Source organism: Nycticebus coucang, chromosome 14 (genome assembly GCF_027406575.1).
Source record: "Nycticebus coucang isolate mNycCou1 chromosome 14, mNycCou1.pri, whole genome shotgun sequence".
NCBI lineage: Eukaryota > Metazoa > Chordata > Mammalia > Primates > Lorisidae > Nycticebus > Nycticebus coucang.
Window position 1 is genome coordinate 64,884,111 of NC_069793.1, and position 18,500 is coordinate 64,902,610.

Below are 18,500 nucleotides of genomic sequence, written 5' to 3' on the forward strand. Positions count from 1 at the left end.
TAATGGTTGCTTCTGGGGAGGATGAGAGACTGTTGCCCTGGGTACAGTGCTGTGGTGTCACAGCTCACAACAACCTCAAATTCTTGGGCTTGAGCAATCCTCTTGTGTCAGCCTCCTGAGGAGTTGAGACTATAGAGATAGGGTCTGACTCTTGCTCACTCCTGAGCTCCAGCAATCCACCCACCTAGGCCTCCTAGAGTGCTAGGATTACAGGCGTCAGCCACCATGCCAGATTTTATTGCATAATTTTACCTTTAAAAAAAAACGAGGACATAGGGCAGCGCCTCTGGCTCAAAGGAGTAGGGCGCCAGCCCCAAATGCCGGAGGTGGTGGGTTCAAGCCCAGTCCCGGCCAAAAAGCTGCAAAAAAAAAGGTAATTATTTGGGCGGTGCCTGTGGCTCAAGGGAGTAGGGCGCTGGCCCCATACGCTGGAGGGGCGCTGGCCCCAAACTCAGCCTCAGCCAAAAACTGCAAAAAAAAAAGAGAAGAGGACATAAATAGATCATTATGTCAACAGTCAATTTAAGGTGATGGGCATATAGTTTTTATAATATTCACCATATTAGTTTCATGTGAGAATAATTATTTTCATTTTAAGTAAATGAACCCAAAAGAAAAGAAACCATTATATCAAAAAGACACCTGTGGCTGGGTCCAATGGCTCACACTTGTAATCCTAGTACTCTAGGAGGCTGAGGCAAGAAGATCTTTTGAGCTCAGGAGTTTGAGACTAGCCTAGACAAGAGTGAAATCCCATCTCTACTATGTTGTGGCGGGTGTCTGTAGTCTCACCTACTGTGTAAGCTGAGGCAAGAGGATGGCTTGAGCCCAGGAGTTTGAGATTGCTGTGAGCTGGGCTGAGGCCCTGGCACTCTAGCCCAGGCAATACAGTGAGACTCTGCCTTAAAACACCACCACCACCACCAACAACAACAACAAAACAAAGAAAAATCTCACTAGCCTTTGACAATGGCTGGTGAAGGGGGTCACCTGGGGGTAAAAAAGCAAAAAACAAAAATATAAAAATCAAAAACAAACAAGAAAAAAACCCCACTTGTGTTTATCACAGTATAGTTCACAATCATAAAGACATGGATTCAACCTAAGTGTCCATCATCTGATAGGTGGATTAAGGAAATGAGTATGTGCACCTACACACACACACCAGGGAGTACTATTCAGATAAGGAAGAATGAAGTAATGGCCTTTGCAGCAATTTAGATGGAACCAGAGACCATTATCCTAAGTAACTAAGGAATAGAAAAGTAAATGCTACATATTCTCACTTATAAGTGGGAGCTTAACTATGGTCACACAAGGACATTGGTAACTAACAAGGGGGGGAAGGTTGGAGGGGGTGAGGGATGACAAATTATCTATGAGGGTATAATATACATTACTCGGGTGATGAGTACAACAAAAGCCCAGACTCCATCGCTATACAATAACACATGTAACAGAGTTCAACCTGTACCTCCTAAACCGATTTTTTTTTTTTTTTTGCAGGGGCACACAGTGACGGAGCCTCAAGCTGTCGCCTTGGGTAGTGCTGTGGCATCACTACTCACAGCAACCTCCAACTCCTGGGCTCAAGTGATTCTCCTGCCTCTGCCTCCCAAGTAGCTGGGACTACAGGCACCTGCCACAAGGCCCGGCTATTTTTTGGTTGCAGATGTCATTGCTGTTTGGCTAGCTGGGCTGGATTTGAACTCACCAGCTCAGGTGTATATGGCTGGTGCCTTAGCCGCTTGAGCCACAGGCAGGCGCTGAGCCCCTAAATCTATTTTAAAAAATGTTTTTTAAAAGTGAACAGATACCTGTAGATGAGCCAAACATTACCCTGCAATTTTCTGTTAGACTCGATAAAAGTTGACTGGCGTTTAGGGATTCTGTAAGCCCAATGGTCATCCTAGTCCTATTCACCCAAGAGATGCAGCCAGATGCCCAAAGGGAAGTGAGCTGGGACTACAGGCTTCCAAGTTATCCAGTTGAAATGCACAAAGAACAGGGTGTTGAAAAATCAGTCACAAAGGTATAAGTTGGGATTGGCACAGTGAACAAATGTATGAAAAGGAGGGGAGGGGGGAGCTTGTGACTCAGTGAGTAGGGTGCCGGCCCCATATACCGAGGGTGGAGGGTTTGAACTGGACCACCCACCCTCCCCTGCGCCAAACTGCAACAAAAAAATAGCCGGGCGTTGTGGCAGGCGCCTGTAGTCCCAGCTCTTCTGGAGGCTGAGGCAAGAGACTCGCCTAAGCCCAAGAGCTAGAGGTTGCTGTGAGCTGTGATGCCAGGATAGGACTACAGCCGGTAGGACTACAGGCTTCCTACCTACCAAGGGCGACAAAGTGAGACTCTGTCTCTAAAAAAAAAAAGGGCAAAAGTTAGAGCTGGGGACGCAGGATATGGGGTAGGAAAGAATACCAAGCTGGGCGTGGTGGCTCATGGCTGTAATCTTTGTACTCTGGGAGGCTGAGGCAGGTGGATTGCTTGAGCTCATGTGTTGGAGACCAATCTGAGCAAAAGGGAGACCCCATCTGTACTAAAATAGAAAAACTGAGGCAAGAGGACCGCTTGAGCCCAAGAATTGGAGGTTGCTGTGAGCTATGACACGTCGGCACTCCACCCAGGGCGACAGCTTGAGACTCTGTCTAGGCACCAGCCACATACACCCAGGGTGGCAGGGTCGAACCCGGCCTGGGCCAGCTAAACAACAACGACAGCTGCAACAAAAAAAAGTTAACCAGGCGTTGTGGCGGGTGCCTATAGTCCTAGCTAGTCGGAAGTTTGAGGCAATAGAATTGCTTAAGTCTAAGAGTTTGAGGTTGCTGTGAGCTGTGATGCCAGGACACTCTACCGAGGGCGACATAGTGAGGCTCTTTTTTTTTTTTTTTTTGTAGAGACAGAGTCTCATGCCCTTGGTAGAGTGCTTGGCCATCATAGCTCACAGCAACCTCCAGCTCCTGGGCTTAGGCGATTCTCTTGCCTCAGCCTCCCCAGTAGCTGAGACCACAGGCGCCCGCCACAACGCCCGGCTATTTTTTGTTGCAGTTTGGCCGGGGCAGGGTTTGAACCCACCACCCTCGGTATATGGGGTCGGCGCCCTACTCATTGGGCCACAGGCGTCGCCCATAGAGAGATTCTTGTCTCAAAAAAAAAAAAAAAAAGGAAAGAAATAAAGGAAAAGAAAAGACAGAAAGAAAGAATACCAAGATATGTGAAGTGGCGCGAGAGCATAAATAAGAAGCAGAATTTAGGGGCCCTGGAGGTCCAGTAAGGTTCTTCAGCTCTCAGCTTCGGCAAGAATCCTCACGGCTACTTCCACAACACCTTCAAAATGGATCGTTTTGTCCATTTATTGATGACCATCCTCCTCCCTTTCAGCCACTCCCTTCCCCACCAACAAACTGCAGCGCGCCTCACCCGGTACGATGGAAAGCCGCAGCCGCTTCAGAGAATGGAGCACAAACCCATTCTCCCGCCAAATCGGGCCTCTGACCTCCGCCTTCTGACCCCAAGCGCCACACTTCACTTCCCGAAGGTCAGGAATGTGTTTTGGAATCTCAAGAGGCCACTGTTTCTGAAAATGACTCCCACCAAGGCAAGACAGGTAGTGACAGATCAGAAAAATACATTTGCACGTGTTTTAATGTATATTTTCATTTACTACAACTCTTCCGTAGAGTTTAAGCTTCCGGGTCACATTCAGTGCATCCTGGGAAAGGTAGTCCTACTCCCCCCCCCCCATTCCTGGGAACCCAGAGTGAGGGAGAGTCGTGAAAGTTGCTGACTTTCCCTTTGGATCTCCAAGGGAGAGAACTGGCTAAATGTTTGTACTGAAAATAATACGAGTCCAATATTTCTTTTGCCAAGAACACTCCCCTGTTAAAGCTTGGAAGGTCTTGGGAATCATCTCCCCTAGATCCAGAAACCGGCAGCAGGTAGATAGTCTCTTGGTCCCTGACAGGTCTCCACTTGTCTTGATGCCCCGCCCCCTCTGCAGGAGCCCGCGCGGCCGATTGGCTAGGAGCACTTGGGCGGCGGAAGCAGCTGGCTCCCGCGGGGACTGCGGGGAGGGGGTGAGCAGTGAAGATGGCGGCAGTAGTGGAGGTGGAGGTTGGAGGAGGTGCTGCTGGGGAACGGGAGCTGGATGAGGTAAGTGGAGTTGAGAGACGAGGAGAGGAGATACTTAGACTGAAACGGAAGGAAGGGTCAGTGAGGTGTCGTGGAAGAGGGTCTTAGGAGAGACGGGAAGGATCCCTAGAGGGAAGGAGCTGATTGGGGGGCGGTGCGTGGAGAGAGAAAATCAGAGGGACTTCTGACTTAGGATCCCCGAAGCGGTAACAAGGGTAGAAGACTTGCGGTAGTCTCCAGGATGAAGATAGAGGACAGAGATAAGAGGCCGCAGAGGGTAGAGGCGTTAAGATTTTGAGATTATTAGCTGATGGTCCTAGGTTGGTACTGAAGGACTGAGAGGTAGTTTAAGAGTTGGAGGGAATTTCTGCAGGGAAAGGCCGGATTTCCACTGTGGGAGAGGACTCTAAGCTTGGGATGGGGGTTGGGGACACGGACCAGGAAGAGTGCTAATCTTACTAGTATAGTAACCTTGAGTTATTTTTATTTTATTTTATTTTTTGAGACAGTCTCTCACTTTGTCGCCGTCGGTTTGAGTGCTGTGTCGTCACAGTTCACAGCAGCCTCTAGCTCTTGGGCTTAGGCGATTCCCTTGCCTCAGCCTCCCGAGTAGCGGGGACTACAGGCGCCTGCCACAACGCCCGGCTGTTTTTTTGTTGCAGTTTGACCGGGGCCGAGTTCGAACCCACCACCCTCGGTATATGGGGCCGGCGCCCTACTCACTGAACCACAGGCACCGCCTTGAGTTATTTTATTTATTTATTTATTTATTGCAGTTTTTAGCCAGGGCTGGGTTTGCACCCGCCACCTCCGGTGTATGGGGCCGGTGCCCTGCTCCTTTGAGCCACAGGTGCCGCCCCAGCCTTGAGTTATTTTAAAGTAGGAACTATATTATTTGTCCTTACATTCTGGGACTTTTTACATAATGTGTACTCAGTAAAGTTTTGGTTAATGAAAGAACTTATGGATGAATGAATGATTGCATACCATTCACTCATTTAATGAACATTAAGTATCACCTTTGCACTGCGTTTGGGTCTAGGTTCTAGGAACACACAAGGAGGCCCTTCTCTTGAAGAGCACAGAGTCTAGTGGTGGGAGACAGACAAGAAGGCTAGTCTTGTATCAGAGATATAATGGTGGCACTGAGAAGAGAGCACCATTTCAGTTTGGGCTAGGGAAGACTTCCCAGAGTTGCTAAGTTTTAAAGTATAAATAATTCTCTTTCTCTCTCCTAGACTTAAAACTTCCTCAAAGGTGAACTTCTTGAGGATGTATGTCTTCTTTACCTATCAAATAGGCATTTAAAGATTGGTGTATTGAATTACCAGTGGTTTCTGAAGGAATTGCTAGGAGGCAGGAGAAGTCGAGTTTGAAAGGAATGAATGGGCTGGGAAACAGGTGAGAGAGGAAAGGGAAAAGATTCTGAGGTCGAAGGGACATTAATAGCTATAGGTCCTTATGAGCCTTGCACTTGACAGCATTTGGACAGAGACAGGGCAGAGAAATAGGAGGAAGGAGATTATTCGTCAGAGATTGAACCAGTAGAATCCCTGAAGGGTCAGAATCTTAAGAGACCTGTTGCTATGTGTTGGGTGTGGAGAGAGTGAGGAGCATGGGGGATGAGCTTCAGGGAAAGGGACTTGGGAAGCAAAGACTGTTGCTTGGTGGTGGGATGAATTGGAGGAGTTGGTATACCTGAGTTGGTATTAGGATCATTAAGGTGAGGGGAAGAGCTCAAGGCACAGGGAAATTTTAAAGGCAGCATTGCAGTCCCCTACCTTCCAGTCACTAAAGACTAGCAATGTTTGGATACCAGTAGGTGGGTTGGATGGGGTGGCTGTGAAATTGCTTGTAAGGCCCCCCTTTTAGCTCTAAGTTTCTATGATTACAGTTGGCTCAGTGAGATATATTGGAAGCACTTCGGAAAAGGGTAAATAATATACTGAAGTTATTATTTACGGTTTTAGTCGTATAGATAAGATACCTATATCTCTCAAAGATTTAATTATATATACATATATATACACACACACACATATATATATATCAATGTTCATTGAGATAAAGAGCAAAAGTTTTGCCAGAGGAGAAAAAAACTTAAATTTTTGATGTGAGACATTTTTTATTTTTGTTTCTTAGCTTTAAGAACTTAAGAGCTGGGTGGCGCCTGTGGCTCAAGGAGTAGGGCGCCCGTCCCATATGCCGGAGGTGGCGGGTTCAAACCTAGCCCCGGCCAAAAAAAAAAAAAAAAAAAAAAAAGAACTTAAGAGCTTCGAATAGTATAATGTTCTTTCCGGAGTATCGTGCCTAGAAGTTAATTTTATATGAAACCATTAGCATTCATCCTAGAAACTTTCTTACTTGTTTTATTTCCTGAGAATGAATTCTCTGAAATTCTGTGCAGACTGATTTTTTTTTGGCATGTTTAAGAAAGAAGGAACAATCATTCTTTTAAGCTCCAAAAAGAACAGAGATCTGGTCTGGTGGAGCTTAGTTTGTATTCAAGTTTCTACTGATGTCTTCCCAGCTGTTTCTTTGTAGGCTTTAACTTGTGTAAGAGAAGGTGAAATCCATCATTTAATATGGAGTCTACTGTGTGTCATGCACCGATAATTCAGAAATGAGTAAGACAGGATATTGACCAATTTACACTCTAGTGAAGAGACATGCAAATACTAGATAATTGATATAATGGAAATATGTAACAGAGGCAGTGGGACACAAGAGATATGTGATTGAGTTGGCTAGAGGGAGTTAGTGAATTCTTTATGAGAGAGATAGGTTCAAGGTGAAAAATTAAAGGTTAAATTTACAGAAATACTGTGATTTGCTTGTGGCATCGGAGTTGTTCCCCCCACCCCCACCCCCACCCCGTAGCGCTTTCTGCTTGGCTGATAGACTCCTTTGGAGCTCATATTATAAAAGGGTAATGGGTAGCCTGGCTAAGATGGAATTGGTGCAAATTTCTACCTCTTTGGAAAGAATGTGGTTTATTCTTCAGGATATTATACCTGTTTTCTAATATCATATGCTATTAGGGTGATATACAGTTTGGAATAGAAGTTCATTCTTGTTCCTTTTTTTTTTTTTTTTACTGGTTTCATTACTACTTTCTCTAGAAGTTGAGAGGCAATTTAAGCTGTGCTAACGGGGGCAGCGCCTGTGGCTCAGTGAATAGGGCGCCAGCCCCATATACTGAGGGTGGCGGGTTCAAACCCAGCCCTGGCCAAACTGCAACAACAACAAAAAATAGCCGGGTCTTGTGGCGGGCGCCTATAGTCCCAGCTGCTCGGGAGGCTGAGACAAGAGAATCAAGCCCAAGAGCTGGAGGTTGCTGTGAGCCGTGTGATGCCACAGCACTGTACTGAGGGTGGCAAAGTGAGACTCTGTATCTACAAAAAAAAAAAAAGCTGTGTTAATGGTTTTTCTACTTTAGAAAGGTAAATAGAATAGAGGGCTTAGGAAAAGAGCTACCAGTAGAAAAGCTACTGTTTATTTATTTATTTATTTATTTTTTTTGTAGAGACAGAGTCTCACTTTATGGCCCTCGGTAGAGTGCCATGGCATCACACAGCTCACAGCAACCTCCAACTCCTGGGCTTAAGCGATTCTCTTGCCTCAGCCTCCCAAGTAGCTGGGACTACAGGCGCCCACCACAACGCCCAGCTATTTTTTTGGTTGCAGTTCAGCCGGGGCCGGGTTTGAACCCGCCACCCTGGGTATATGGGGCTGGCGCCTTACCCACTGAGCCACAGGCGCCGCCCAAAGCTACTGTTTATTAAGCCCTTACCATAAGCCAGCGTCTGTTTAGAGCTCTTTCTTTCTTTTTTGTGACAGAGTCTCACTCTGTTACCCTGGGTAGAGTACTCTAGTGTTATAGCTCACAGCAACCTCAAATTCCTGGGCTTAAGTGATCCTCTTGCCTCAGCCTCCTGAGTTGCTGGGACTACAGGCAACCACCACCACCACCAACCTGGTTAGTTTTTCTATTTTTAGTCCCACCTCAGCCTCGAAGAGTACCTAGGATTACAGGTGTGAGTCACTGCACCCAGCCTCTTTAAAGCCCTTTCTTCGCATTATCTCTTTCTTTTTTTGCAGTTTTTGGTGGGGGCTGGGTTTGAACCCACCACCTCCAGAATATGGGTACGGTGCCCTACTCCTTTGAGCCACAGGCACTGTCCATCTTGTTTGTTTCTAACAGAACATCTGTGAGTTTGATGGTGTTAACTACATATTAAAATGAGACTGAGGCTAGAGAGGTTAAGGAACTTTTCCCTGGATTCCACAGTTTGTGAGTGGGGAAGTGCACGTTCTGGTTCAGGTCTGCCTATGCTATATTGAGCTTAGCCCATGCTATATTGAGCACCTGTGTTCCATTTCTTAGTTCAGTATTTGTGCTCTAGGGGGGCAGGCAACTTAAAATTGTACAGTCCCAATCATTTCATATGTAAAAATCGATATAGTAATATTTGATAAGTGGTTCTGATCTAAAAGAGCATTTTGAGTCTCATGTTTGTAAGGCAGGTTTTGTTACTATTTTATGTTTATGATTGAGGAAGCTGAGGTTCAGAGGATTTGAAATATGCTAAGGGTCATGTGACTGCTTAGTGGTGTCACTAGGAAATAATAAACCCACGTTTCCAGATTCCAAAGTGTTTCCTCTCAGTTTAAAAACTCAAACTGCAGACTTAACATCTTTTTTTTTTTTTTTTTTTTATTTTGGCCGGGGCTAGGTTTGAACCCGCCACCTCCGGCATATGGGACCGGCGCCCTACTCCTTGAGCCACAGGCGCCGCCCCAGACTTAACATCTTACTGCCTCTTCTTTATATATAAAAGTTCCATTTTATTATTATTATTGTTGTTGTTGTTATTATTGAGATAGAGTCTCACTCTATCACCCATGGGTAGAGTGCCATGGTGTCATAGCTCATAGCAACCTCAAACTCTTGGACTCAAGTGATCCTCTTGTCTCAGCCTCCGAATAGCTGGGACTACAGGCACCCACCACAATGCCCGGCTAGTGAAAGTTCTGTTTTCAAAACATAAAGCATCATTTTATCTCTGAGAGGATCAAAATGGAGGTTAAGTAAAAGAATATTGGTTTTTCTGTATAAGATCCTTTAATTTACTGATAGCTTGACTTTGTTGAATCCCTGGTCAGAACAAATGATTAGCCCATTGGTAGTTAGGGAGATGAGAGATGGGTTAGGCAGCTCAGCTCAGGTCAGATATTAAACAGGCTATGATGACTGGCTAAGCTCAGTTCTGCCTCTCGTCATGCCAAACCACAGTAGTGTCCCTATGGCCGTTAGTAGGATAATGGCGGGTACCAGCTAGGAGGCCCAGAATCTGATCTGCTCCTCAGAGGGGTGTCTCACCAACCTGTTAGAGGACTTAGAGGCATCCTTTTGGCACTGGAGAGAGCTTGCTTGGGAACTAAGGTAGAAAAGCATATCAATACCCAATTAGGACCAGCCAGCCTACCTGGCTAGTGGCTGTGAATTTTGGATGCGTCCATTTCCAATGCCTGTTCATCCACCAAAATAATGTGATACCATGTAGATCAATGAGTAGTTGCAAACCAGAGTTCAAAGTAGGTATTCTAGCCTGCAGCTAACTTGAAGTTATTACTGCCTCAAGTAAAAAATTTACCTGTCCTTAGAAGAGAAGATTAGATTAGATTGGTGGTTTTTTTTTTTTTTTTTTTTTTTTTTGTAGAGACAGAGTCTCACTGTACCGCCCTCGGGTAGAGTGCCGTGGCATCACACGGCTCACAGCAACCTCTTAACTCTTGGGCTTACGCGATTCTCTTGCCTCAGCCTCCCGAGCAGCTGGGACTACAGGCGCCCGCCACAACACCCGGCTTATTTTTTGGTTGCAGTTTGGCCGGGGCTGGGTTTGAACCCGCCACCCTCGGCATATGGGGCTGGCGCCCTACTCACTGAGCCACAGGCGCCGCCCGAGATTGGTGGTTTTTAAACCTTTATTTAGTCATGAAATCCTGTGTTCTAACAAAATCTCACTCTGAAGTTTTGTGGTGTTTAAAGGGACTCAGCAGAATCCTTAGGGTATTTGAAGCTGCACTTTGACACTTTCAAAATCAAGGGAGCTTTTTCTTATAGCCCACTGATTGGGTGACCCTGCTTCATGTTCCTTCAGCCTACGTGTACATTCCCTAGCCCAGCCCTATCAGGGATTATTATTATATAATTGTCTGTCTGTCTTCTCCACTAAACTGTAAGTTTCATGAGAGAGCAGAGTCCAGGTCTATCTTGCTCGACATTGTATTTCCTTTACTTAGCATGGTTCCTGGCATTCAATAGGCACCCAATAAGTATTTGATAATTATTATTATGTTATTTTTTATTCATTTTTTTGGAAACAGAGTCTCACTTTGTCACCCAGCCTAGAGAGCTGTGGTGTCAGCCTACCTCACAGAAGCCTTAAAATCCTGGGTTTAAGCAATCCTCCTACCTTAGTCTCTCAAGTAATTGGGACTACAAGCACCAGCTACCATGCCTGGATAATTTTTCTATGTTTCTATTTTTTTAATAGAGACAGGGTCTCACACTTGCTCAGGCTGGTCTTGAGCTCCTGACCTCAAACAATCCTCTGCCTTGGCCTCCCAGAGTGCTAGGACTACAAGCATGAGCCACCATGCCCAGCCCATAATTATTATTTTTGAGTAGAGAGGTAATAATAGCTACCATGTAGTGAAAGTGATGTGCTTAGTAGTGTATGCTTTTCATTAAATGTTCACAACATCCCTATGAGAATTGAATTATTGGTCTAAATCATGTCTCAAGCTATTTCTGGCTCTAACATACTGTGTACTATGTTTCTGATTACTGCCAGGCTTTGTCGGTGCTGCCTTGTCTGCCTAAAATACCTTTCTTTTCCCTCTGTGCCTTTCCAAATGTTACCTGTCATTTCAGGTTCTAGCCTAAGGCTTGCTTACTTCTTTTGATCTAACTGGTATCTTTTTTCACTGCCTTTTATGGTTTTTTCCTTTATTTAACACTTACTAATCAAACTTGCCAGACAATGTGCTATGCAGTGTTAATACCAAGACAGACAAAGGGTGACAATTGCCCTCAAGGAGTTCACAGACTAGTGTGAGTAAAGACTGATAAATGAGCACAAAAACATGTCACAGGCACTGTAATAGTGGAGTAGGTGCAGTGGGTACATCAAGGAGGAGGAGGCAATCAGTGTTGCATCTTTTCCCAGCTAGGTTGGTAAATCCTTACCAGGCAGGCTGTGGAAGTTACCATCCTTTGCTTTTTCAAAGCAGTAATCACTGTTTTTTTTTTTGTTTGTTTGCTTTTCCTCCTGTGGGTCTCTCCCTATAGACAGGTGCTACGTATTCTAGGGATTTTTTTTCTCTAGGGATTCTTGGTCTAAATCAAGATTTTTTTGAGGGATTGAGGCATGTGTGACTAAAGTTTATTTAATCTTAGCAGTCTGGCTGTCTTTGGATTCTTTTATGCATGTTAAGAGTGGTAGCATAATGTAGTGGGGGGGGCCCATCAGAGTAAAAAACAGTAGATCCAGATTCTAGGCTATGGATTTCAGGAGATTTTATTTCAGAGACAGACAACTAATAATAGGTGCTCAGAAGGCTGTGTTAAGGACTCTGAGGCCAGGCCTCACTAGAAAAGAGTGCTGTGGGAGAGTGCTGTGCCAGGTCCTATACCAATTGTTTTAGATGTATTGTCTAATTTAATACCACAACCTTACAAGATAGGTACCATTACTGAGGCATAGAGAATTTAAGTAACTTGCCCAACATTTTACAGGAGGTAAGGGATAAAACTGGGGTTCAAATCCAAGATTATTCCAGTACCTGTGCTCTTAATCATTCTGGGCAATATGAATTCTATATACTTTCCATCCTATTCTACACTAGACATTTCCACTTTGTAAAGGTGGGACTTCATGTTCACAGCTAATTTGGCTGGGGTCATGGCATTTGTCTGTCTTTCCACCAGACTGTGTTCTTCTTGAAAGCGCTATTCATTCTTATATCCTGGTGCCTGGTATATAGAATATGAGTCAATAAATGTATGAATATATGAATTCAGGAGAGATTCTAATCACCTCAATTTTTTTTTTTTTTTTTAGAGACAGCGTTTCACTTTTTCACCCTCGGTAGAGTACTGTGGTGTCACAGCTCTCAGCAACCTCCAGCTCTTGGGCTTCGGCGATTCTCTTGCCTCAGCCTCCCGAGTAGCTGCGACTATAGGCATCTGCCACAATGCCTGGCTATTTTTTTGTTGCAGTTTGGCCGGGGCTGGGTTTGAACCCACCACCCTTGATATATGGGGCCGGCGCCCTACTCACTGAGCCACAGGCGCCACCCCAATCACCTCAATTTTTATCTGAGAAATGATAGCTTTAGATTTGATGACCTTTGAAGTCTCTTGCAGCTTCGAAAGTCCTGGATCCTAGTGTTTTATTTGCCTTGTGTTTCTTGTAACTCCTATGAGGTATTCAGTAAGTACTAATGAATAACTGAATGAATGAGGGTTATTATTCATTAAGAATTATTATTAATAATCTTTGCTAATAATATTGGGATAACAGAATAAAAACTGGGGATGGGCATGGAATAGACAGGCTTACACATAAACTCCAATTCTATCACCTTTGCCTTGGGAATGCAGTCAGGGTACCCTTGCAGATTCCCACTTGGTTTCCGGTTACAGTAATCACTGTTAATGGAGACATCCCTAGCTCATCCTTGCTTTTTGCAAGTTACTTTTTTGACTAAGTTTATGGCTTAATAACTAATTTATTTCCAGAAGGAATTTAAGATGTCATCTGGTCAGTGAAGCAGGATAGGAGAGAGAAGGCAAGGAAAGATGAAGAGGAATATTTTAACACATTGAGTGTAGGGACTATCTTTCTCATCTTTGTACATTCCCTAGTGCTTGACAAATAGCAGATAGTATGAGTATTGAATAAATAGAATGCTCATAGGTGTGGATTTTGCTCAGGATAAAGGAAATGTTGAATAAATTACAAAGGTTGACTGACATGCGTACTGTCTGTTCTGGAAATAACTCCTGCTAATATTTGCTTATAAACTGTCTAAGAAACATTTTCATTTTTAATTAATACCATATCACTTCTTACCAATGATTCATAAACGTAGACTCTGAGGACTGCTTTCTGTTCTCATAGCACCTTGTACAGATTTCCATCAGCACTTACCACGTTGTATCATTTTTTTCCCTCATTAGGCAGTGAACTCTTGGAGGGGAAAGAACCGTATCATTTTCATCTCTTGTGTACTCAGCACTTAATCTCGCATAGTGTCTAGCATAGGGGTTTTATTATTATTTTTTGATACAGTCTCAAGCTGTTGCCCTGGGTAGAGTGCTGTGGCTTCATAGCTCACAGCAACTTCAGACTCTTGGGCTTAAGTGATTCTCTTGCCTCAGCCTCCCAAATAGCTGGGAGTACAGACACCCACCACAAGGCCCAGCTATTTTTTGGTTGTAGTTGTCATTGTTGTTTGGTAGGCCCAGGTTGGGTTCTAATCTACCAGCTCTGGTGTATGTGGCTGGCGCCCTAACCACTGAGCTACAGGCACCAAGTCTATGGTAGGTATTTAAATGTTTCTTGAACTTGAATCTTAGTCCATCCACCCATGTTGAGCATCCCCAGAAAGTGGTAACCCAGTCTGTATTTAAACTTCTCTAATGGTGGGCAGCTTATTATTCTACAGCTAGCCTGTTCCCTCTTTGAGTATGTTTATCGCAATATTCTTCAGATTGAGCTAGGATTCTTATTTCTGTATTACTTTTGTAGTCTTTAGCGTACCTTTTCTCAAATTTTGCTTCTTTGCATATTTGACAAGCCCTGCTACAGAATGCCTCTGGGGAATGTGGGCCTCATGCACCTGGGGCTATTTGGCTTAAAAGCTTACTGCTTGAAAGCCAGCCCGAGGTAATCCATTTAGTGTTATTTCTCATGTCTACTTTATTTTTTTGTGTTTCTCCTTTTTTTTTTTTAAACCTTTATTTTGGGACTGACTCATCTTTTTTTTTTTTTTTTTTTGGTGTGGTTTTTGGCCAGGGCTGGGTTTGAACCTGCCACCTCCGGCATATGGGACTGGCGCCCTACTCCTTGAGCCACAGGCGCCGCCCAGTGTTTTTCGTTTTTGAAGTCATTTATTACCTCTATTCCGCAGAGAAAAATTTGTAGGTAAACATAAACTCATTAGTTCTCTCTGCAGTGTACCTTTCCCAAGACGATGCTGGGTCATGGCCATGGGGCTTTTGGCCTTCTGAGTAGCTGGTACTATAAGTGATGGCCATGACACCTGCATAATTTTTTTCTATTTTTAGTGGAGTTGGAGTTTCGTTCTTTCTCAGGCTGGTCTTGAACTCCTGACCTCAAGTAATCCATCACCTTGGTGTCCCAGAGTGCTAGGATTACAGGTGTGAGCCATCAGGCCCAGCCTTAGATTCACTGTTTTCAAAACTTACCATATATTTATTGTGCATTGAATTATGCCAGGTGCTTTATTTGGTCTGTGAAATTCTTCTTCTTCTTATTTTTTTTTTTTGCAGTTTTTGGCCGGGCTAGGTTTGAACCCACTACCTCCGGCATATGGGGCTGGCTCCCTACTCCTTTGAGCCACAGGTGCTGCCCTGGTCTATGAAATTCTTAACCCGATAAAGAGACTATCTCTGCTCCAAAAGAGTTTATGGTCAAGTGAGGAGAAAAACCCATCAAGTGATAATGATAATATAGTGTGATGAGTGGAGTTATAAGTTATGTACAGGATACCACAGGTATACAGAAGGAGTACTTAAGCATATTTGGGAGTATTAGGGAAGACTTCAGAGAATATGTGACATTTAGGCTGATTTTTTTTTTTTTTTTTGAGTCATACTCTGTTGCCCCAGTCTAGAGTGCTGTGGCATCAGCTTAGCTCACAGCAACCTCAAATTCCTGGGCTCAAGTGATTCTCCTGCCTCAGCCTCCCAAGTACCTGGGACTACAGGCACTTTGCCACCATGGCCAGCTTAATTTTGTTCTATTTTTGTAGAGACAGGGTCTTGCTCTTGTTCAGGCTGGTTTCAAACTCCTGAGCTCAAGGAATCCTCCTGTCTCACCTCCCAGCATGCTAGGATTACAGACGTGAGTCACCATGCCTGCCCTTAGGCTGATTCTTAAAAATTTACCATGAGACCATGCTTGTTATCCCAACACTCTGGGAGGCCAATGCGGGTGTATTGCTTGAGCTCAAGAATTCAAGACCAGCCTGAGCAAGAGCAAGACCCCATCTCTAAAAATTGCCAGGTGTTGTGGTAGGCACCTGCAGTCCCAGCTTCTTGGGAGGCTGAGGCAAGAAAATCGCTTCAGCCCAAGAATTTGAGGTTGGTGTGAGCTCTGACGCCACGGTATTCTACCAAGGGCAACAAAGCAAGACTGTGTCTCAAAAAAAAAAAAAAAAATTAAAAGTTTATGGATAGAAGGCCAGTTTAGGCCAAGGTAAAGGCACATATATGAAGGAATTAAGGCATAACATCTTTAATCCTTAAGCATAGTATTCTCCACTAATAAAACATTTATGGATAACTTCTTGCTTTGTGCAAGTCACTGTGTCAGTGATCTGGATTGAGAGATAACTCAAACTTAATCCTCAAGGGATTAAGTCATTAAAATCATGTTTTTTACCTTCAAGGAACTTAAAGTCCAGTTAAAAAAAATAAGACATGTAGGCTTGGTGCCTGTAGCACAGTGGTTATGGTGCCAACCACAGACACAAAGTTGATGGGTTCAAACCCAGCCCCGGGCCAGCTAAAACAATAACTGCAACAAAAAACAGCTGGGCGTTGTGGTAGGCACCTTTAGCCCCAGCTACTTGGGAGGCTGAGGCAAGAGAATCTCTTAAGCCCAAGAGTTTGAGGTTGCTGTGAGCTGTGACACTGTGGCACTCTACCGAGAGCAACTACCGAGGGCAACATAGTGGACTCTGTCTCAAAAAATAAAAATAAAATTAAAAAATAGAAAAATAGGACATGTCCAGTTGGAATGTTAGTGGCCATAATTGCAACACAAGAAGTACTAAGTATTTTTTTCAGTAGAAAAAATAGTGCAGTAGAGGAAGTAGTCCTTTCTCAGTGATATGGTCAGGGAAGACTTAAGGGAGAGTGGGCCATTTGAGCTGGGCCTTCATGGGTGATTTTGATTTCACTGGAGAGGGAGCATCAGGAATGAAATCTCCAAGTAAATGTTGAGAAAGAGGATGTGTTTGGGAAGTAGTTTAAGAATTACCAAGAAAAGAGTAAGAGCTATAACTAAAGAGGTAGGTTGGGGCCAACATGAGGTTGACTTTGAATGCCAGTCTGAAGAGTTTAGTTATGTTTATTCATTCCTTCAGTCATCAATTATTGAGTGCCAGATACTGCTGGAGGCACAAAGATAAAGACATGGTTCCTGCTGTCAGGGGGCTAATAGTCTTGTGAGATAAAACAGACATATGAACAGATAGTTGTTGTATAGTGTAAAAGTGTGTGTTAAGTACTGGGTGACACAAAACAGGGGGTGATTAACTCTGAGGAATCCTTAAAGACAACTGTGAAGATTGTCAGAGTCTGTGAGGTAGGGAAGAGTGGTCCAACAAAATGAAAAGATATGTAAAGGTTTGGAGACATTAAACAGCCTGGAGTATTCTGGGAACTGGAAGAAGTTCTGAATGACTGGGGTTTAGGTTAAATGTAAAGGGATAGCAGTGATTGATGAGTCTGGAGAGGCCTCTGTAACAAACACGATAACTCCAGATGGTGATAAGTGTTTTGAGAAAAGTAGAACACCATGATAGAGATAATTAAAGAAGGGCTACTTAGATAGGATGATCATGGGAAAAACTCTGAAGAGTTGATGTTTGAATTAAGACGAGTGACGAAGAACTAGCAATGATAAGATTTGGAAACAAATGTGTTTCCAATGGAGGGAGAAGCAAGCAAAAATTAGTGGGAATGGGCCAGGCATATCCTGGGAACAAAAAGGCCAATGTGACTGGATCATAGTTATAAAAAGGAAAATAGTGCTATATGAGGTCAGTGAATCTGGCAGGGTCAGATCTGTAGATGCTATATGTGTTGAATTTTATTGAGAACAATGAGAAGATTTTGATTGATTTTAAAAATGGGAGTGGGGTGAGCTGATTAACATTTTTCAAAAGATCTTTCTAGCTGCTTTGAGGAGAATGGATTCTAGGGGTTCACTTAAGGAAAGGGTGAAGAGACTATTGTAGTAGTCCAGATGAAAGGTCTTAGTGTTGTGGAGTTGGGGATGTGTCTTTGTCCTAGGCTGCTATGACATTACTTAGAGCGCCCAATTTATAGACAGTGGAAGTTTCTCACAGTTCTGGAGGCTGGGAAGTCTACGATCTAGGTGTCAGCAGATTTCGGTATCTAGTGAGGACTCTTCAAAGAGGGTGCCTTGTTGTGTCCTCACATAGTGGAAGGGACATTCAGGCTCTCTCTTGCCTATTTGTTCCTATTCATGAGGGCTCTGCCTTCGTGATCTAATCACTTTCTAAAGGCTCTACCTCTTTTATTGTTGTATTAGAGATTAGGCTTCAACATATGAATTTGGGGGCGGGGGGACACAAACATTCAGACCACAGCAGAGAGTACCAGAGAGAATGGAGAAAAGAGGATGAATTTAGAATATGTTCAACCCTGTGGTAGCCATATATGCTGACTCCAAAGGGGTCCTGGTCTGCTCACAGCCTCCACTTCAGGCTTAGCCAAGTGCCCGCTTCACCCTCTCTCTCCTTCCCTCCCTGACCCATCTCCAGGCCCATCAATTCTTCAAAATGCTTCTCTTGATCTTTATAGTACTACTCATATTATTACTGTCTGGGGTAGTTTATTTAGTTAGGATCTGGATTTATGAGTAGGCTGATAGTTCTGTCCTTACCACTAACTAGCAGTGTAAACTTCCATGAGCCTCTCTTCCTCTCTAAGGCAACATTTCTGGACTCTACAAAATAAGAAAGTCAGACCAGATACAAGCCTATATTCTCCACATAAATTTTTTTTTGGCCAGAGCCAGGTTTGAACCCGCCACCTCTGGCATATGAGGCCAGCGCCCTACTCCTTGAGCCACAGGCGCCGCCCTCTCCACATAAATTTTAAATATAATGTGGATAAGTTTGAAGACCCTTTGGACTTGCCCCACTGTTTTCTCAATCCCAGCCCCTTTCCGTCTCATGGTTATCAGTTGGGTACGTATTCTTCCAGAATACTTTCCTTATGTTTACATAAGCTCCCTACCAGATTTAATATTTTACATTTAAAAAACTAAGCAGCCTTTGTACAAAGAAATGAGTTT

General features: G+C 43.9%; 2 protein-coding genes across 7 annotated transcripts in view; one reads left to right on the forward strand and one right to left on the reverse strand.

Moving 5' to 3' along the window:
* XNDC1N (XRCC1 N-terminal domain containing 1, N-terminal like) overlaps positions 1-3,481 on the reverse strand; it is a 53,645-nt gene extending 50,164 nt beyond the window's left edge. Inside the window, exon 1 of one of the 2 annotated variants that reach the window (XM_053562788.1) lies at positions 3,424-3,468. The gene's annotated coding sequence lies outside the window, so the exon portion shown is untranslated. Of the gene's footprint in view, positions 1-3,423 lie in introns of both variants that reach the window. The other variant, XM_053562787.1, reaches the window with a different exon arrangement.
* A 272-nt stretch (positions 3,482-3,753) lies between these two features.
* The window catches only part of RNF121 (ring finger protein 121), an 83,471-nt gene continuing 68,724 nt past the window's right edge, over positions 3,754-18,500 (forward strand). For 2 of the 5 annotated variants that reach the window (XM_053562802.1, XM_053562803.1), the window contains exon 1: positions 3,754-4,155. In XM_053562802.1, the coding sequence (XP_053418777.1) occupies positions 4,093-4,155 (63 nt within the window). In that variant the 5' untranslated portion in view covers positions 3,754-4,092. The remainder of the gene's footprint in view (positions 4,156-18,500) is intronic. The other 3 variants (XM_053562805.1, XM_053562807.1, XM_053562804.1) reach the window with 2 other exon arrangements.